This window comes from Oncorhynchus tshawytscha, linkage group LG02 (genome assembly GCF_018296145.1).
Source record: "Oncorhynchus tshawytscha isolate Ot180627B linkage group LG02, Otsh_v2.0, whole genome shotgun sequence".
Classification (NCBI taxonomy): Eukaryota; Metazoa; Chordata; class Actinopteri; order Salmoniformes; family Salmonidae; genus Oncorhynchus; species Oncorhynchus tshawytscha.
In genome coordinates this window covers 38,530,689-38,552,356 of record NC_056430.1, presented here as the reverse complement: position 1 = coordinate 38,552,356, position 21,668 = coordinate 38,530,689, and the positions used below count along the sequence as shown (strand labels likewise).

At 42.0% G+C, this 21,668-nt stretch overlaps 3 protein-coding genes across 5 annotated transcripts in view; all 3 read left to right on the top strand.

Annotated features, from left to right (window-relative positions):
• The first annotated feature begins 114 nt into the window (after window positions 1–114).
• Window positions 115–7,243, top strand: adipor1a (adiponectin receptor 1a). The gene is given in 9 exon segments (XM_024375708.2): window positions 115–257; window positions 1,049–1,271; window positions 1,840–1,959; window positions 2,300–2,471; window positions 5,532–5,718; window positions 5,862–6,049; window positions 6,460–6,627; window positions 6,630–6,652; window positions 6,969–7,243. Coding segments are annotated over 8 exon segments (1,131 nt in total). The 5' UTR covers window positions 115–257; window positions 1,049–1,127; the 3' UTR covers window positions 7,098–7,243.
• A 6,624-nt stretch (window positions 7,244–13,867) lies between these two features.
• On the top strand, window positions 13,868–15,941 carry LOC112216073 (guanine nucleotide exchange factor MSS4). The gene is made up of 2 exons (XM_024375723.2): window positions 13,868–14,395; window positions 14,704–15,941. The coding sequence occupies exons 1-2, from the start codon at window positions 14,243–14,245 to the stop codon at window positions 14,950–14,952; spliced, it is 402 nt and encodes a 133-aa protein (XP_024231491.1). The 5' UTR covers window positions 13,868–14,242; the 3' UTR covers window positions 14,953–15,941.
• Window positions 15,942–20,707: 4,766 nt separating this feature from the next.
• LOC112216076 (lysine-specific demethylase 5B-B) overlaps window positions 20,708–21,668 on the top strand; it is a 33,256-nt gene continuing 32,295 nt past the window's right edge. The window contains exons 1-2 of one of the 3 annotated variants that reach the window (XM_024375749.2): window positions 20,708–20,856; window positions 21,271–21,446. In XM_024375749.2, the coding sequence (XP_024231517.1) occupies window positions 21,294–21,446 (153 nt within the window). In that variant the 5' untranslated portion in view covers window positions 20,708–20,856; window positions 21,271–21,293. Of the gene's footprint in view, window positions 20,857–21,122; window positions 21,447–21,668 lie in introns of those variants that run through there. The other 2 variants (XM_024375758.2, XM_024375738.2) reach the window with 2 other exon arrangements.

The window sequence follows — 21,668 nt, the reverse complement described above, 5'->3', positions numbered from 1 at the left end:
CTATGTTGATTTGATATCATTCATAGGGGGTTAAACCTAAAACATTTTAACCGTTGTACAATTGTAATTTTAACCACTAGATGGAGACGCAGCGTCATTGTTTATGAGTCCCAGTTAAACGTAAACCAGTTGCTTGGCATTAATATAACTTGTCATTTTCATTCGTCGTGCTTCGTGACTGTTCGGAGGTTCGGCTTGTTTTTGTAAGAATCCGGAAGGGATCAGGGTCACGTTTCTTTTGCCGTCTGGAGTATAAGGTACGTCTGTTGAATGAACATGTAAACGTTAACTACGACAACGAACAATATTATTGCAGGTGCAGTAATTGCAATAGTCAGGGTGTTTGGTATTGGTTTGATACAGCCAGATGTGCCCAGCTTTCTTTGAATATGCGAACGCTAATTTGCTAGTTCCACTAACCTGCTAGTGCTAGGCAGTTAGCTAGCGTGCGGTAGCTTCGGGCTCAAACTATAATTTACCTGTGTACGTAAGCAATCATGTCAGCCAAATAATAAAGGAGTTTGGGGGTGTCAAGTCGTTATATTGCTATTTAATTCCATGTTTCTTCTGATACTATTGTGTTGATGTTTTGTTCAAAGCTAGTCAACCAGCTGACAGTCTTGCCAGTTTTGTTTGTTAGCTGCTAGCTAGCAAGCTAATGTTAGCTAACCAACTACCATTTCGTGTCTACCAAGAGCAATTTTGGTCTTGCCATTTTAGCCGAGTAACATATCGTCTAAACTGTTATAAAATGATGATTTAACGAGTTAATATTTTCACGACTGTATAGCTGAGCATGATACAAGACGTTGTTGCTGGTGTTAAAATGTTTGTCAAAGTAATACTGGAAGCTGCACACTCCGTGCTGAATGCAAGAGCAGGCGATTATAATCTCTTAGATTAGATTTACCAAAAATCCACATCAGGTGCTATTGTCACAGGTTAAGTTAGTTGTAATGAGTTAATCGAGTTGTTTCAGTGAAAAGCTACAGTAACTGGCTAGGTAATGTATTTATTTGGCTAATTTAATTGTGATTTGAGTCCTCAGTACGGGCCAACTGAGAACTGAAAGTGCCAGGCTTTAGCAGGATACACGGGCAGAGGACAGGTCATCAGGCGGTCTCCCTATGTCAGGCCGAAACGGGTCTGCGAGCGATGCAGACTGTCGGATCTCGGAGGACTGCCGGTCCCCGGATGTAGAGCTGATGGAGTTGGGACCCCTGCTGGAGGAGGCGGGCCGGCAGGCAGGGGGGAAAGGCATGATGTCGGAGGTGAGCGTGGGGGAGACAAAGTTATCTTTCCAAATGGCACCCTATTCTCTACACAGTGCTCTAAGATGGATCCGTTTCCCATGGGCCCTCGTGAAAAGTAGTGCCCTATATATGGAATAGGGGGTAATTTGGTATGAAGCCTGACTCAACTGCTGTATTAACACAGATATTTTCTAAAGCGGAGCTCAGAATCTTCTAAATCAACATTTTGAAAGATTGAGGTGGTCTGCTAACACAAGTTTCTAGTGAAACCATCAGTGTATTCAGAGAGGTGAAAGTTCAGAATGTTGCAGAACTCCCTATTGGCCAATTCTACATGGCAGACACATTGGTTTGTTATACACAATGCATTTATCTGAATGTTTTGAAGCATTGCACCCACCTGATTAGACCCCAGTTGAAGACAAAACAAATGTAGGTTGAGGTCATTGGGCAATAGCGCTCAGCTTGGTGGTATTGGTTAGGGAAATGTAGACCAAAGCCAACTGGGATTAATTCCCATGTGGTCACTATTATCCTGCTGTGCTCTACTCACCTAACTAAATCACCTTCCACTTGATCTCTGCAGGGGGCCTCAGTTCTGCCTGATGATGATGAGGATGATGATGACGAAGAGGTGGAAGAGGTCCTGACGCTGCCCCTCCAGGCTCACCACGCCATGGAGAAGATGGAGGAGTTTGTGCACAAAGTAGGCATCATTGGGCTGTTCCAGAAGCCAGGATCATTAAGTTAGCCAGCTAACTTTCATAACTAGCCAAATATATCTCTTGATTTCCTGATTCATTTAGAAAGCTAAACTTGAATATGGGTTGTTGGTTGTCGAGTCAATTATACCATGCCCATTTCAAGTCTATATTTCTTGAAAAGATGAAGTTATTTCAGAAATTCTGGTACAGTTACCTGACTAACTCATTGATCCTGCTTTCTGGAACAGCCCCCATGGCTGCTCTGTCTTAAGTTCATACCGAGAGAATAAGACTGGTGAGATGAACAAGACATTCATGGTAGCCTATACCCCTGTGTTTCAGGTGTGGAAGGGTAGTTGGAGGGTAATCCCTTTTCACGTCCTGCCGGAGTGGCTGAAGGACAACGACTATCTCCTGCATGGACACCGGCCCCCAATGCCCTCCTTCCGCGCCTGCTTTGGAAGCATCTTCAGGATCCATACAGAAACAGGCAACATCTGGACCCACCTTCTGGGTGAGTGTGTGAGATGCACTACATGGCCAAAAGTATGTGGACCAAAATTGGGTAGACCGCCATGTAATCTCCATAGACAAACATTGACAGTAGAATGGCCCATACTGAAGAGCTCAGTGACTTTCAATGTGGAACCATCATAGGATGCTACCTTTCCAACATGATAGTTTGTCAAATTTCTGCCCTGCAAGAGCTGCCCCGGTCAACTTTAAGTGCCGTTGTTGTGAAGTGGAAATGTCTAGGAGCAACAACAGCTCAGCCGCGAAGTGGTAGGCCACACAAGCTCACAGAACGGGACCGCTGAGTGCTGAAGTTCATAAAAATCGTCTGTCTTCGGTTGAAACACTCACTACAGACTTCCAAACTGCCTCTGGAAGCAATGTCAGCACAAGAACTGTTCGCCAGGAGCTTCATAAAAATGGGTTTCCATGGTCGAGCAGCCGTACACAAGCCTAAGATCATATGCGCAATGCCTAGCGTTGGCTGGAGTGTTGTAGAGCTCTCCGCCATTGGACTCTGGAGTAGTGGAAATCTTAACGCTACAGCAAGACAATGACATTCTAGATGATTCTGTGCTTCCAACTTTGTGGCAACAGTTTGGGGAAGGCCCTTTCCTGTTTCAGCATGACAATGCCCTGGTGCACAAAGCGAGGTCTATACAGAAAAGGATTGTCGAGATTGGTGTGGAAGAACTTGACTGGCCTGCGCAGAGTCCTGACCTCAACCCCATCGAACACCTTTGGGATGAGTTGGAACGCTGAATGCGAGCCGGGCCTCATCGCCCAACCTCACTAATGCTGTTGTGGCTGAATGGAAACAACCCCCAACCCCCCAGCAATGTTCCAACACCTAGTGGAAAGCCTTCTCATAAGAGTGGAGGCTGTTATGGAAGCAAAGGGGGGTCAAACTCTATATTATTGGCCTTGAATTTGGAATGAGATGATCGACGAGCAGGTGTCCACATACATTTGGCCAATCCTCACATTAACCTTACGCTTATAAAGTTGCTGTGCAAGTCAAGTACATGTTCCTGACAGCAAGGGCACATTCAGTAGAAGTTCAGCGTGCTGCTTTTACGCGATGTATGTATAGTGCCGTCACTTATCCATACTATATTAGAGGTCGGACGATTATGATTTTTCAATGCCGATACCGATTATTGGAGGACAAAAAAGGCCGATACCGATTATTGGATGATTTTTTTTTCCCCCCCCAAAAAAAGCCGATACCGATTTATTTTAAAAACATATTTTTTTTTGTAATAATGACAATTACAACAATTCTGAATTAACACTTATTTTAACTTAATATAATACATCATTAAAATCAATTTTGCCTCAAATAAACAATGAAACATGTTCAATTTGGTTTAAATAATGCAAAAACAAAGTGTTGGAGAAGAAAGTAAAAGTGCAATATGTGCCATGTAAAAAAAGCTACCGTTTGAGTTCCTTGCTCAGAACATGAGAACACATGAAAGCTGGTGGTTCCTTTTAACATGAGTCTTCAATATTCCCAGTTAAGAAGTTTTAGCTTGTAGTTATTATAAGACTATTTCTCTCTATACCATTTGTATTTCATATACCTTTGACTATTGGATGTTCTTATAGGCACTTTAGTATTGCCAGTGTAACAGTATAGCTTCCGTCCCTCTCCTCGCTCGAACCAGGAACACATCGACAACAGCCACCCTCGAAGCAGCGTTACCCATGCAGAGCAAGGGGAACAACTACTCCAAGTCTCAGAGCGAGTGACGTTTGAAACGCTATTAGCGCGCACCCCGCTAACTAGCTAGCCATTTCACATCACATCGTTACACCAGCCTAATCTCGGGAGTTGATAGGCTTGAATTCATAAACAGAAGAGCAGCTGCCAAAACACACGAACGTGCTGTTTGAATTAATGCTTATGAGCCTGCTGGTGCCCACCATCGCTCAGGTCGACTGCTCTATCAAATCATAGACTTAATTATAACATAATAACACACACACATAAGAGCCATAGGTCATTAATATGGTCGAATCCGGAAACCATCATCTCGAAAACAAAACATTTATTCTTTCAGTGAAATACGTATTTTATCTAACGGGTGGCATCCATCAGTCTAAATATTCCTGTTACATCGCACAACCATCAATGTTACATCATAATTACATAAAATTCTGGCAAATTAGTTCACAATGAGCCAGGCTGCCCAAACTGATGCATATACCCTGACTCTGTGTACAATGAACGCAAGAGAAGTGACAATTTCACCTGGTTAATATTGCCTGCTAACCTGGATTTCTTTTAGCTAAATATGCAGGTTTAAAAATATATACTTCTGTGTATTGATTTTAAGAAAGGCATTGGTGTTTATGGTTAGGTACACGTTGGAGCAACGACAGTCCTTTTTCGCGAATGCGCACTGCATCGATTAGATGCAACGCAGGACACACTAGATAAACTAGTATCATCAACAATGTGTAGTTATAACTAGTGATTATGATTGATTAACTTTAATGCTAGCTAGCAACTTACCTGGGCTTCTTACTGCATTCGCGTAACAGGTGGGCTCCTCGTGAGGCAGGTGGTTAGAGCGTTGGACTAGTTATCCGTAAGGTTGCAAGATTGAATCCCTGAGCTGACAAGGTAAAAATCTGTCGTTCTGCCCCTGAACAGGGCAGTTAACCCACCGTTCCTAGGCCGTCATTGAAAATAAGAATGTATTCTTAATTAACTGACTTGCCTAGTTAAATAAAGATGAAATAAAGGTGTAAAACATTTTTTTTGCTAAATCGGCATCCAAAATGACCGATTTCCGATTATGAAAACTTGAAATCGGCCTTAATTAATCGGCCATTCCGATTAATCGGTCAACCTCTATACTATATAGTGAAGTATTGTGCCTCCTCTACACATAACATTTCCATATACAATGGCCTTGATTGTGCCCCCCCCCCCACCTTATATGCAGTATGCCCCATAGAGATCCTGTTCTTTCGCTAATGTTAATTTGTTATGATATGCCCTATATGATTACTGATCCACTAATGATGGCCTCACCTCTCCAACCACCAGGGCTGATCCTGTTTATTTGTCTGGGCACGTACACCATTCTGCGGCCCAACATGTACTTCATGGCACCTCTGCAGGAGAAGGTGGTGTTTGGGATGTTCTTTCTGGGCGCGGTGCTCTGCCTCAGCTTCTCCTGGCTCTTTCATACCGTCTACTGCCACTCTGAGAAAGTGTCTCGCACCTTCTCCAAGTAAGGCCGCATGGAACTTTTGTTTGTTTTCTGAATAGCACTACCGTGTTTCAGTTCAGAAATTGTCTTATGTTCGAGTGTCATCCAAATGGATCTGCGTCAATCCTCATCTAACCTTCACGTTGTTGTTTGTCTCCCCTTAGGCTTGACTACTCAGGTATCGCCCTGCTGATCATGGGTTCCTTCGTGCCCTGGCTCTACTACTCGTTTTACTGTTCCCCACAGCCACGCCTCATCTACCTCACCATCGTCTGTGTGCTGGGCATCGCCGCCATCGTAGTGGCCCAGTGGGAGCGCTTCTCCACGCCCGCGCACCGGCCCACCCGAGCAGGTGCTGCACCACATATTAACCAGCCTGTCAGACAGTGAACTGTGACGTAGCTACAGAGCAAGGACATGCATGTAAATGGATTAATTCAACATGCTACTATCTTTATAGTACAATTATTTTTTAACTAGAGTATCTGATATAGGCTTTGAAGAAGTACCTGCAAATAGGCTACCAGTGCATTATAATGTGGGGAGTTCCAACAAAAATTGAACAATCTACCAAATCTAATTTTAAAATGTTTTACTTCTTGTCAATATCATTTACCTGATAAGACAAGACATGGAAGGGGGGGGTTGCTAACATATGATGGGTTGCTGGGCAAGAAAATATTGAAGACCCCCGTCCTATACTACGAATGCTCCAGCCCAGTGCTTCCATCAACCAACCTTTCCACTCCATGTCTCTCACAGGAGTCTTCATGGGCCTGGGACTGAGCGGCATCGTCCCCACAGTGCACTTCACCATCGAGGAGGGCTTCGTCAAGGCCACCACTGTGGGACAGATGGGCTGGTTCTACCTGATGGGCGCCATGTACATCACTGGCGCCGGACTGTACGCCGCCAGGATCCCTGAGCGCTACTTCCCGGCAAGTGTGACATCTGGGTAAGACAGGCACTTTTTGGGGGGTGTAAACACAGGCTTGTAGCTTGTTCCTGAACTAACCCTATGTCCTCATTTATATAAGGATAATGTTATTGTCATTTATCAGATGTTTTTGTGTGATGGGACTTACATTCTCACATGTTCTGTAGGCATATGCGGCCCATGCAGTAATCAAACTCCTAGATCTTTAGGGATGCAAACGCAATGCTCCAACCAGAGGAGCCTTTGGAGATACTCTGGCTGCATCCCAATGCACTAAATTGAGAATTATGGTGCCATTTGGTACGCTGCCTCTGACCTCTCTCTCTCTCCTCAGTTCCACTCCCACCAGATCTTCCATGTCCTGGTGGTTGCGGCAGCCTTCATCCACTTCTACGGCGTCACCAACCTGCAGGAGTTCCGCTACGGCCTGGAGGGAGGCTGCACTGACGACACTCTTCTCTGAGAGCAGCCCAGCTGTGGCCCCCTCAGCCATTTCCTGGTCGATGCCCCTCCCTCCCCCGCCTCCCTACCCTATAAAGTGCTGCTGGAACACGCCATGGTCCCCTGTAGCTCCTTCTCTCCACTCTTCTACTCCTCCCCTGATTTGCTCATGTCATACTTGGTTTTCTGGTGGTGGTTCGCTGCTTGGGCTCCTTTTTCCCCATTAAAGTATCTTTAGCCAGTGAACTAAATGGAGGGGCATCCCACCGATGCGGCACCACTTTTTTAAAAATCTAAATGAAGCTCTAGGCTTGACTTTAGCTCATTAAGAACAACAGGGGATTTTTGACCAGATTGATTACATGTTTCCTTGAAGGAAGGGAACCTCAAAGTCATAGAGATATCGTAATGGTGTCTTTCTTGGCCTACAGAGCTGCCTACATCAAGTTGTAGGAGGCTTGTGTGATAAAATGGGTCCGGGTTGGGGTCAATACATTCCATATTTATTCTGTCAATACAAGGAATTATTTGAAATTCAATTCATGAATTGAACATTGAAAAGTCCTGATTGAAAACAATGGGCAATTCCAACAATTCATTATGGGCATTTGATTCTGTTGATTTAACATTTTTTTAAAGCAGTCAACCCCAACCCAGGTATGGGTTATGGAGCTGGAAGGCAAACAATTTATATTACTTTCTTACAAGACATGGTGCTTGGTACCCTTACCCCTCATGTCCCTTTACAATTGAACACAATCTTGTATGATTGATAGCTGGTATGAAACTAACCTTGCAATGCACAATGGGCAAATCTGGGAATAGGTTAACTCTTTCTCTTCTCATCTTGAGTTTCTTTTTAAGGCTATATTTCAGAACTCTTAAGGTCAAATTATTGCACCTTAAAGGTATGTTATTACGGTTGAAACTTTAAGTCATTGCATAGGGTCCACCGTGTAGTGTGTATGAATAATCATTTAGTATTCCTGTGCCTTATGCAAACCTCACCGGCCACATTGCGTGCCGCGAGCGTTGCGAAAATAAATGTACAAATACATGTTGTTCACACCGCTCGCGTGAATGAGTGTCTGCGTAGCCCAGCTCTAAAATAGAACTTGGTTCTATTGAGAAGCGCCAGATGCTGCAAATCCCCTCCTTATTGGATATCAGGAAGATAAAAAGGGAAACCTACTTAGTTTCTAGTTCTGTGGATTAATGGTCGGGGTAGAGAAACGCACAACTGCGTGTGTTGTGATTGCATCATGTGGATGGACAAAATCAGCATACGCACGCACGGGTGTGGCCGGTGTAGTCCGCATGTTAGGCCAATGGAAATAGTTTTTCAATAGATGGGCCAATATTACAGTCAAGTGAACTTCATTAGGATCTCCAGATATGATAGGGACCTTTATTTTTTTTCCCTTATATCAATTCACTATTAAACTTTTGACCTCCAATAGTTCTCAAACTACTATTTATGAAGACCTTTTTTTTTTAAAGCTGACTTTGTGGCTTTATTACAAAGACTAAGCAATCTATGTATTCTTGACTTTGTGTTATATCCTGTGTAGACAAGTTCATGGATCATACATTTCCCTGAAATGTAAACACATAATAAATATTTATTAATGGGAACCAAACTGAGTCATGAATTTTCTGTCTGATATCGTGATATTGCACTACTTTTCATATACATGAACATTGTTTTCAACATTTGTTTAGCCATTTGAGTTACTAATGCTGCTTCAATGTAGTACATTTCTTTGGTGTGTTAATAGACTGACCATATTAATGCCTCATGTCTGTCCACATCTATACTAGTCATAATTTATCAGGGGTGTTGCATATAATTGAATCACTCTTACTCCAGTACATTCGGAAAGTATTCAGACCTCTTGACGTTTTCAACATTGTTACGTTACAACCTTATTCTGAAATGGATTAAATTGTTTTTTCCCCTCATCTACACACACCCCATAATGACAAAGCGAAAACAGGTTTTTAGAAAAGTATTCAAAATAAAAAACACCATATTTACACAAGTATTCAGACCCTTTGCTATGAGACTTAAAATTGAGCTCAGGTGCATCCTGTTCCCATTGATTGTTATTGATGTTTCTACAACTTAATTGGAATCCACCTGTGGTAAATTTATTTGATTGGACATGATTTGGAAAGGCACACCCTTGACATATGGCCCATCCAGTTTAACAGGATTTTTGATAGTTACAATCTCATCCATAGAATTTGCTTTCTGAGAACAAAAGGCATTGGGGACGTTTGAGTGGTAAGGCTAAAGCAACTGACTGACGACATTTGAGGAGTGAAGTCAAGGGAGGTTCAACCACAGAACAATGAGCCAGATATTTCACTGGAAGTATAAATGTGAAGCATCTGGCTGGCCTTTCCACTCACTACCAAATATGGTGATGAGATGGATTTTGGCTGACATTCTGCAAATGTTCTCATTAAACATTTTATCAGTATTCTGTTTCCAAAACTAGAATCGGTAACAATAGGATCTCACTAGCTCACACTTGTCTCTGCCCACCTCTTTGCTTGTTCTTCCCTCTATGATTAATTTGCTCTCATTGGAAACGACAGGCTCTGGTCTATCTTGGGTTAGTTATACAAATCTTTGGCTGATCCTTCCTGATGACCTGGTTGGAGTCATGTCCAACCGGTTCATCAGGAGGGATCAGCCAATCATGATGAAGAAAATGGACTACTTCAAAATGGAGATTGCCTCAATGGAGCTGCCACTCTGTGACAGAACTAGATATATATATATATATTTATCATTTTAAAAGGCTAATTGATGATTAGAAAACACTTTTGCAATGATGTTAGCACAGCTGAAAACTGTTTACTGATTATAGAAGCAATAAAACTGGCCTTCTTTAGACAAGTTGAGTATCTGGAGCATCAGCATTTGTGGGTTTGATTCTAGGCTCAAAATGGCCAGAAACAAAGCACTTTCTTCTGAATCTCGACAATCTATTCTAGTTCTGAGAAATGAAGGCTATTCCATGCGAGAAATTGGCAAGAAACTGAAGATCTCGTACAACGCTGTGTACTACTCCCTTCACAGAACAGCTGGCTCTAACCAGAATATAAAGAGGAGTGGGAGGCCCCGGTGCACAACTGAGCAAGAGGACAAGTACATTAGAGTATCTAGTTTGAGAAACAGACACCTCACAAGTCCTCAACTGGCAGCTTCATTAAATATTACCCACAAAACAAGTCTCAACGTCAACAGTAAAGAGGAGACTCCGGGATGCTGGCCTTCTAGGCAGAGTTGCAAAGAAAAAGCCATATCTCAGACTGGCCAATAAAAATAAAATATTAAGATAGGCAAAAGAACACAGACACTGGACAGTGGAAGAATGGAAAAAAGTGTTAAGGACAGACGAAGGCTGTAATTGCTGAAAATTGAGAATTCTTTGACAAAAGCATTGTTTGAAGGGCACAATTATTTTTTCAATTAAAATTCAATATTTATAACCTTGTCAACATCTTGACTGTATTTCCTATTCATTTTGCAACTAATTTCATGTATGTTTTCATGGAAAACAAGGACATTTCTAAGGTACCCCAAACTTTTGTGTGTGTGTGTGTGTGTGTGTGTGTGTGTGTGTGTGTGTGTGTGTGTGTGTGTGTGTGTGTGTGTATGTGTGTGTGTGTGTATGTATGTATGTATGTATATATATATATATATATATATATTTGTGTGTGGGTATGTATGATCTAGGCAAAGTTGGTTCCTGTTTCAGTCATGTATTTGGTCACGTTCTGGTGAGTGAAACAAAATCACCCTAATGATTGGTAGACAATAGAGCTGATGGCTGCAGGATGAAGTTGGTGAAAAGTAACTGCAGAAACTTGCAGTCAAAACTTCATGACCTTTGATTACATGTATTTTCATGCGGTTGACATGTAGCCTCAAGTTGGACAATTTTATCCCCATAATCCAACACACTTTGAAGGGTGTTGGTCACCACAAAAGTGATCCACTCGAACATGCCCAATAACAAGGCATTCTGCCTTATCCCAAGGGTTCTCAGCTAAAAGCACCGCTTGCTGGTGGGACCATGTGAACTACAATCCGACGCTCTGTTTTAACATTCAGAAATCATCACTTGTGATACGGTTTTTGAAACATATGGAACTTATATTTTATATCAGCGAGTGCAGGTGTTTGAGCACGCTAGATAGCTAATTAGCACAGGTGGTCGTCTCCACTGAGGTCTCCCTCCAGCAGGCGGCGATTCTTTCGTTGTTTTGCCCACCAAGCGAGGAGTTTTTGTAAGGTCAACGAGAGAGTGTCAAATTAGGTCAACAAAGAAATGAATGTCTTATTTGCTACGTGAGGTTTATTCGATCTAAAATACGTTTCTCAATTGTTTAAATTGTTTCGAGTGTACTGATATAAGCAAGACACTTGACAACCTTGCGACTTAGAGAAAAAATTATATATATTGGAGTCTCGAGATGTCTATGCATATTCATGACATGAGGCTACTCGCATAGCATCTCTCTCCATTGAATACAGGCGGTTGACGTCAACAACCCTCATGGAATATTCAAAATAGGATTACAATAATGTGATGTATCCACCAATCCAAAGAAAGGATAGGCGGGAGCTAGACAGCCGCGGTGCCACTTTGTGGACAACGACAATTGTTAGGGCGGAGAGACATGTACACTATATATACACAAAAGTATGTGGACACCACTTCAAATTAGTGGATTTGGTTATTTCAGCCACACCCACTGCTGACAGGTATATAAAATCGAGCACACCGCCATGCAATCTGCATAGACAAACCTTGACAGTAGAATGGCATTACTGAAGTGCTAAGTAACTTTCAATGTGGCACCATCAAAGGATGCCACCTTACCAACAAGTCAATTCGTCAAATTTCTGCCCTGTTAGAGCCTCCCCGGTCAACTATAAGTGTTGTTACTGTGAAGTGAAAACGTCTTGGAGCAACAACTGCTCAGCCGCGAATTGGTAGGCCACAAAAGCTCACAGAATGGGAGAGCTGAGTAGAGCATAAAAAAATGTCTACCCCCGGTTGCAACGCTCACTTCCGAGTTCCAAACTGCAAGCTTCATGAAATGGGTTTCCATGGCAGAGTAGCCATGGAAAGAGTCGGCTGGAGTGGTGTAAAGCTCGCCGCCATTGGACTATGGAGCAGCGGAAGCGCATTCTCTGGAGTGGAGTGATGAATCAGGCTACTGGCACTTTCCTGTGCCAGTAGCAGAGGAAAGTGCCAGTAGCCTGATGTGCACAAAGTGAAGTCCATATGTAACTGATGTGAAATGGCTAGCTAGTTAGTGGGGTGCGCGCTAATAGCGTTTCAATTGGTGACGTCACTTGCTCTGAGACCTTGAGGTAGTTGTTCCCCTTGCTCTGCAAGGGCCGCGGCTTTTGTGGAGCGATGGGTAATGATGCTTCGAGCGTGGCTGTTGTCAATGTGTGCAAAGGGTCCCTGGTTCGGGGCGAGGAGTGGCACGGAAGCTATACTGTTACACATACAGAAATGGTTTGTTGAGATCGGTGTGGAAGAACTTGACTGGCCTGCACAGAGCCCTGACCTCAACTCCTTTGGGATGAATTGGAACGCCAACTGCGAGCCAGGCCTAATCACCCAACATCAGTGCCTGACCTCACAAGCTCTTGTGGCTGAATGGAAGCAAGTCCTCACAGCAATGTTCCAACTTCCAGTGGAAAGCCTTCCCAGAAGAGTGGAGGCTGTTATACTAGCAAAGGGGGGACCAACTCCATATCAATGTCCATGCTTTTGGAAAGAGATTTTCGACAATTAGGTGTCCACATTCTTTTGGTCATGTAGTGTATCTGGTCAGTATATCCATCCTCTTTGGGTATAGGTCCTCACTTCTGTATCTTTTTTTTCTTCAATGAGGTTTAACAACAATTGGCATCCAATAAATGTTGCATTACCCACCACCTATTAGACTGGAGTACAACTCCCTTATAATTTGCTTGAAAAAATAAATAAACAAATACCATCTAACACAACACTCACAAAAAAATAAAGTAACAAAAAAATAACATCACCCTACTCCACTATTTAAATCTATTTAGTCCTACTTCAGGCCAACGACCTGAAAGGATGAGACACCACCACTTAACACCCTGTAAGTCTCGCAAATACCCCTCTGCAGCTGCCACCACAACCTCCATTTTCTGCGACTAAATGTCCATCCCTAAAGTACAGTTGATAACCATTGCTATAAATGCTAAAAATCAAATCTTACTGAAACATATATCACTTGTTGGCCTCTGTACTGTACTGGTACAGATCTACTACTCACACCATTCTTCACCGCCTCAGCATATGAAAACGTTTGCACTACTCTAACCTTGGAAACCTCAACCTGCCTCTCTCGCACGGGACCTGCCTGTCTTCCGTAAACAAGCGCTTTAGTATGGAGATATGGCCGTGTGGGAACACTAACTATAACGAACGATTTATTGCAGTATCAGCCACATTCTGGCATCTTACATATTGTTGACCTCACTCTAACGAATTGGTAAACTGTGTGGATATGATTATTTCTGTCACAAGGGTCTGTCTGTTTTGATCTTATCCAAAGTAAATTAAATTAAATTGTTTGAACCATATTTGAGTTATAGTAGACTTATTGTTTCCCTAAAATATTATCTTAGTGTTTAGATGCAATTACATTCTTGAATTTGTTTTATCTCTAGATAAAGAACAATAAAGCAGCAGTTATTTTAACGTCTTACACGACGGAGGAACGTTCTAATTTAACGATGTGGTTTCCGAACGGAAGTGTCAGCGGGTGCACACTGTCCCGCAATGCTTGTTGTTTGATATAGCCGAGTGTTTTAAATACAATTTAGTTACATTATTTGTAATACCGTTTGGTAGTACTTTAGGCGTACTCTAGCCATTATTTCTTATGGTTGTTAAGCCCAATGTACAGCAATAAGGCCAATGAAGTTCGCATTAGCCGATATTAGCTAGCTAGTTGGGTACTGTTTGCTGGTAAGGCAGGCTAGACGAATTGTTGCAAAAAAATATATAGAGCAGTAGTTAGACTATAGCTAACAATCTTAGCATTAGCTGTATAGTGTACTATAGTCACATAAGTTGCCTTCTATTCGCGTTTAACATGGACAACCACGAACAGTGCTCTCCCTCAAAAGGATGCGCAGACCGGTCTACGCTGGTGTCAGAGGATGGAAAGAATATCAAATCAGTTTTGTGCCAACGTTGTGGATCGAAGGTCCTCTGCCCAGGGGTGGCGGTGATTGCAGAGAAGGAGGTAAGGTTCACCTCAGACAGGAGTAACCCCAAAATATAAATTACCTAAAATGACAAGTTATTTCATTAATAAGTGAAGTATTTTCCTATCCGAATGAACATTCATCATAGTTGCTTTGTTGTCAGAATAGTGGAATGTCTAACCACCACCTAATGAACGAAATGATATTGTGCATACAATGTGCAATTTGCTATGCCATGATTTGACTAAATGTCAGGGAGTGGAATATCACTTCTGTTAATCTATTCATATTAAGGCTCATTGACATGATGAATCTTGTCTTTTATTTCCTCCCCAATATGCACCAGCTGTTCCTTCCCGCAATGAGGAAGAAGACCACTATCACCAAATCAGAGGGATCCGTGGATGGGGACAAACTGACTGCCCACTGGTTAGTCGATGATATGTACACCTTTGAGAATGTGGGCTTCACCAAGGACGTGGGGAGAATCAAGTACCTAATTTGTGCAGACTGTGAGATTGGACCCATTGGCTGGCACTGCCTGGATGACAAAAAGAGCTTCTATGTTGCATTGGAAAGAGTCAATCATGCCTAGTGTGGTCCATAGTGAGAAACTGAGGAAACATGAGAAGGGTGTACAATTTGGAACTGAAGGACAAGACGGACCAACACGAATGTTGGCCATGCGCAGTAGATTATCTTCTGGGTGTCGGCGGACAGTGTCGATTCAGCATGTAGAATCGTTGGGAAATTAACAGAAAATGACGGCCAATGTTCTGTGGTTAGAGGCAATAGACTGGTCACCCGCTGGGATAGGCGACATTGGTGTTGGTCTGTCTGGTCCGTAACTCTTTACTCCTTCTCTTTCCCCTTTTGGCTGGTGCTGGATGCTGTCTCTGTGTTATGATGACTCCTTAGTTCAGCAAGGCCAAGCTTTCACTTCTATCCCTTTTTGTGCTCTACTGATAACAATGGTATTGATGTGGTTCTCTAGACACACATCTGTCTTTAAAATTGTTATTCAATCTAATATTCAATCAATATTCTGGTGTTATGCTTTGGTCTGAGGCTAACCCTACAGCCTCAGCTGAATTTAATTGTTTGTATAGGCCGAATGATTACTTTCTACTTCTGAAATATTACTACTAATACTTATTGAAGATGGTAATATGAAGTTATGTGCAGCATTTTAACCCGTTAGTGTGCTTATCCACTTGGCACACCCTTCACCTTGCATGTTGAATAATGGGAGTGGTTGTATTTGATGAGTGTACTCTAGGCATTTGTTGCTGATACACTTCACTTCAAGTGTTCTGTCTGTTGATATACCACATTGGCTTTGAAGGCTGCTCTCTGCTGCCTTGTTTGGCTCTTCTATTGCCAGCTGACTCCATTAGATCTCTACAGTACATGCTCATCATGTTCTGGCATTTATTCAGTTTCATCTGCATTAAGGACTGAATTACTCTTGGCTTCACTATGTGACCTATTGATCATGCATTTCACTTCTCTTGCTCTGCACCCAAGCATTTTTGATGCTCTTCTAAACCGTTCTTAACTCATTAAAATAAAACGTATCACTCAGTTCTGTGCTTTTTGACCAGTTTGTGAGTTCAAGGATAGAGTACACCCTCATTGATGTAATTGTATGGGAAATAGGAAGTCAGTACTGGTAGCGCAAAACCCCCTGTGGTTGATGGAAATATTTGGGATTAATGATTTTTATTATACTTTCATTGGACAGTCGCTACGGGACAGACTTATCTAACTTAAACATGTTCACTATTGGTTCAAGTAGCCTATTGTTTTTATTTATTGCATAGCTTGCCAGTTTTACATGTACACTGAGTGCACAAAACATTAGGATTAGATTATGATTTTTCAACGGCGATACCGATTATTGGAGGACCCAAAAAGTCGATACTGATTTAATCGGCCGATTTAAACATTTTTTTTTCATATATATTAATATATACTTTTAAATTGTTTATTTGTAATAATGACAATTACAACAATACTGAATGAACACTTATTTTAACTTAATATAATACATCAATAAAATCAATTTAGCCTCATGTAAATAATAAAACATGTTCAATTTGGTTTAAATAATGCAAAAACAATGTGTTGGAGAAGAAAGTAAAAGTGCAATATGTGCTATGTAAGAAAGCTAACGTTTCAGTTCCTTGCTCAGAACCTGAGAACATATGAAAGCTGGTGGTTCCTTTTAACATGAGTCTTCAATATTCCCAGGTAAGAAGTTTTAGGTTGTAGTTATTATAGGACTACTTTTTATTTATTTTTGAACTTTTATTTCACCTTTATTTAACCAGGTAGGCTAGTTGAGAACAAGTTCTCATTTGCAACTGCGACCTGGCCAAGATAAAGCGTAGCAATTTGACACATACAACAACACAGAGTTACACATGGAATAAACAAAACATACAGTCAATAATACAGTAGAACAAAAGAAAACAAAAAGTCTATATACAGTGAATGCAAATGAGGTAAGTTAAGGAAATAAATAGGCCATGGTGGCGAAGTAATTACAATATAGCAATTAAACACTGGAATGGTAGATCGGCAGAAGATGAATGTGCAGGTAGAGATACTGGGGTGCAAAGGAGTAAAATAAATAAATAAATACCAGTATGGAGATGGGCTGTTTACAGATGGGCTATGTACAGGTGCAGTGATCTGTAAGCTGCTCTGACAGCTGGTGCTTAAAGCTAGTGAGGGAGATGTGAGTCTCCAGCTTCAGAGATTTTTGCAATTCGTTCCAGTCATGGGCAGCAGAGAACTGGAAGGAAAGACCGAGTTTTCCCTCTATACCATTTGTATTTAATTAACCGTTGACTATTGGATGTTCTTATAGTCATTTTAGTATTGCCAGTGTAACAGTATAGCTTCCGTCCCTCTCCTCGCTCCTCCCTGGGCTCGAACCAGCAACACAACGACAACAGCCACCACATCTAAGTAGCGTTACCCATGCAGAGCAAGGGAAACAACCACCCCAAGACTCAGAGCGAGTAGCGTGTGCTAACTAGCCAGCCATTTCACTTCGGTTACACCATCCTCATCTCGGGAGTTGATAGGCTTGAAGTCATAAACAGCGCAATGCTTGAGGCACAATGAAGAGCTGCTGGCAAAACGCACAAAAATGCTGTTTGAATGAATGTTTATGCGCCTGCTTCTGCCTACCACCGCTACTTAGATGCTCGTTTGCTCAGTCAGATTATATGCAACGCAGGACACGCTAGATAATATCTAGTAATATCCTCAACCATTTGTAGTTAACTAGTGATTATGATTGATTGTTTTTTATAAGATAAGTTTAATGCTAGCTAGCAACTTACCTTGGCTTACTGCATTTGCGTAACAAGCAGTCTCCTTGTGGAGTGCAACGAGAGAGAGGCAGGTCGTTATTTTGTTGGACTAGTTAACTGTAAGGTTGCAAGGTGGGATCCCCTGAGCTGACAAGGTGAAAATCTGTCGTTCTGCCCCGGAACGAGTCAGTTAACCCACCGTTTCTAGGCCGTTATTGAAAATAAGAATGTGTTCTTAACTGACTTGCCAAGTTAAATAAAGGTGTAAAAATTAAATTTAAAATAATTTAAAATAAAATAAAAAAATCGGCGCCCAAAAATACCGATTTCCGATTGTTATGAAAACTAGAAATCGGCCCTGATTAATCGGTCGACCTCTAATTAGGATAACATTTTACTAGTCACATGCTCCGAATACAACAAGTGTAGCCCTGACAGTGAATAGCTTACTTATAAGCCCCTAACCAACAATGCAGTTTAAAAAATAAATACGAATAAGAAATAAAAGTAACAAGTAACTAAAGAGCAGCAGTAAAATAACAATAGCGAGACTATATACAGAGGGGTACTGGTACCCCTGTACATAGTCCTTCCTAATTTTGAATTGCACACTCTTTTGCCCTCAGACCAGCCTCAATTTGTTGGGGCATGGACTCTACAAGGTGTGGGAAGTGTGCCACAGGGATGCTGGCCCATGTTGAATCTAATGCTTCTGACAGTTGGCTGGTAGTGGATCTCCACTCCGACTCGCTTTTCCCATCATCCCACAGATGCTCAATCGGATTGAGATGTGGTTATTGGGCAGGCCACTGAAGTAAGATTAATTTACTGTCATGTTTGTGGAATCATTCCTGGACAATCCTAGCCGTGCGGAATGGGTCATTATCTTGTTGAAAAAATCAATTCACAGATAGATACACTTGCCATTAAGGGATGCACCTGATGATTGGCAATGATGTTCAGGTAAACTGTCGAGTGGCACAGCGGTCTAACACACTGCATCTCAGTGCTAGAGGCGTCACTACAGACCCTGGTTCGATTCCAGGCTGTGTCACAACCAGCTGTGATTGGGAGTCCCATAGGATGGCGCTCAATTGGCCCAGTGTCATCCGGGTCATTGTTTATCAAGGGACCCAACGTTTATCAAGGGACCCAATGTGTGCCATGAAGACACTACACCACAGCCAGCCTGTAAAGCATGATGGATTCATGTTTTTATTTTTATATTTCACCTTAATTTAACCAGGTAGGCCAGTGGAGAACAAGTTCTCATTTACAACTGCGACCTGGCCAAGATAAAGCAAAGCAGTGACAAAAACAACACAGTTACACAAACAACACAGTTACACATGGGATAAACGAATATAGTCAGCCACCAATTGTGCAAGTTCTCCCAGTTAAAAAGATTAGAGAGGGCTGTAATTTTCATCATAGGTACACTTCAACTATGACAGACAAATTCATTAAAAATCCTACAATGTGATTTTCTGGATTTTTTTTCTTCTCATTTTGTCTGTCATAGTTGAAGTGTACCTATGATGAAAATCACAGGCCTCTCTCATATTTTTAAGTGGGAGAACTTGCACAATTGGTGGCTGTCTAAATATTTTTTTGCCCCACTGTACCTGCTGGAGCATGTGCTACGGGTGGGTGTTGCTATGGTGACCAGTGAGCTGAGATAAGGCGGGGCTTTACCTAGCAAAGACTTATAGATGACCTGGAGCCTGTGGGTTTGGCGACGAATATGAAGCGAGGGCCAGCCAATGAGCATACAGGTTGCAGTGGTGGGTAGTATATGGGGCTTTGGTGACAAAACAGATGGCACTTGATAGACTGCATCCAATTTGCTGAGTAGAGTGTTGGAGGCTATTTTGTATATTGCATCACCGAAGTCAAGGATTGGTAGGATAGTCAGTTTTACAAGGGTGTGTTTGGCAGCATGTGTGAAGGAGGCTCTGTTGTGAAATAGAAAGCCGATTCTAGATTTAATGTTGGATTTGAGATGCTCAATATGAGTCTGGAAGGAGAGTTTACAGTCTAGCCAGACACTTAGGTATTTGTGGTTGTCCACATATTCTAAGTCAGAACCGTCCAGAGTAGTGATGCTAGTTGGGCGCGCTGGTGCGGGCAGCGATCGGTTGAAGAGCATGCATTTTGTTTTACTAGCATTTAAGAGCAGTTGTACTCATGTAATTTTATCCATACCCTAATCTTCCCATCAGCGTGTAACCGCAGCAACCATGATTCATCAGACCAGGCAATGTTTTTCCAATTCTAAAGTATCCAGTGTTATCGTTTCTTAGCCCACTGCAACTGCAGTTTCTAGTTTTTTTTGCTCTAAGAAGTGGAACTCCGTAAGGTCGTTGGCTGCCATACGTTATTCGTGTCAAGGTACGACTAGTTGTGCATTCTTTTATGGGTCTTTGGTCACCAATGTTGTACTGGACTGTCAGTTGACTAACTGTAGCCTGTCAGTTGCTCTGCACAATTCATGTCAGTCTCCTTTATCGTTTTTCATCAAGGACCCATTTTCAACCGGTGGCCTGCTGTTGGCTGGATGTCCTTTGGTTGGTGGACCCTTCTTGAGACACACAGGAAACTGTTGAGCATGAAACTCAGTAGCGCTGCAGTTCTTGACATACTCAAACCAGTGCGCCTGGCACCTACTACCATATCCTGTTCAAAGGCACTTACATATTTTGTCCTGCCCTTTCACCCTCTGAATGATGCAGGTACACAATCCTTATTTAACCGGTCTCCCCTTCACCTACACTGATTGAAGTGGATTTAACAAGTGACACCAGTAAGGCATAATAGCTCTCACCCAGTCAGCAGCATGGAAAGAACGGGTGTTTTTATGTTTTGTACACCCAGTGTATCTCTGGCCCTCGTCTCCGCAACCTACTGCCACCAGAATTCAAGGAATGCCACCCAATCAACGAGCCCACCGAGTCCATTTAATAAACAAGTCCCGGTCACCAAAAGGATTTAGTATGAATGCGCTCATCTTTTTCACTGCCACTAGAGTGCATAACTCAAAAGGTAGCATATACATTTGTGTACTATAAACTGAAGAAAGAAGAATAAAACATATTTTATTTGCCTATTTATTCGTTTTATTAACTATATAAATGACAATTATTTTCTTGGTCGGACCAATTCAATTACAAACGGTAGGTTGTGTACACCGTATTTTCATTACGTGTATTTTTTTGTTTTTATTGTTTACTGACCATTTGTTTCTTATTTGCAACAATCCGTTGAGATTTTGATTGCTATAAGTACATTCTAGTCATTTAGTGCATTGATAATGCGACCTTTTTGTATTTAACCTCCCAAAATGGCATGCCACGATTGAAGCTACCGTGGGTAGTTATTTATAAAAAAACAAATTTCGAATGTTTTGTAGCTAGTCTGTGTGTGTGGGGGGTTCTCTACTTTTTTAAGCGGAAGTAGGTGCTGTTCCCCGACCAGATAATGCGAGTGAGACTTCAATGAGTGAGTGGTGATGTTCTTAATTGACCGAGTTAAAGGGTGCAGTTCTTCAAAGACAGCTTTCATTTAACTTTAATACGTGCAACTCGCAGCTATTTAGAACGAAGATGCAACGATGACCCAGCTTCGGACCAACGAATTCATTGCTCCACCAGAGTGTCCTGTTTTTGAGCCCAGTTGGGAGGAATTTGCCGACCCATTTGCGTATATCAACAAAATACGGCCTATTGCAGAGAAAACGGGCATCTGCAAGGTCCGACCGCCAAAGGTGAGTGTCTTTAATCAGGGTAGCATTTCAAACTCCTGCTTAAACATTTTCTAAAGGTTGTTGGTGACATTTTTAGTCGTTTACTTATCTTTTTAGACAGATTTTCAACATGGCGGCTTGAGTTGAATTGCCAGCTTCTTCTGTGTATGTGTGCCTCTGTGTGTATATTATGTGTGTGCATGTATACGCACGCGCCCAGTGATCTATGTGCGAACAGACGCG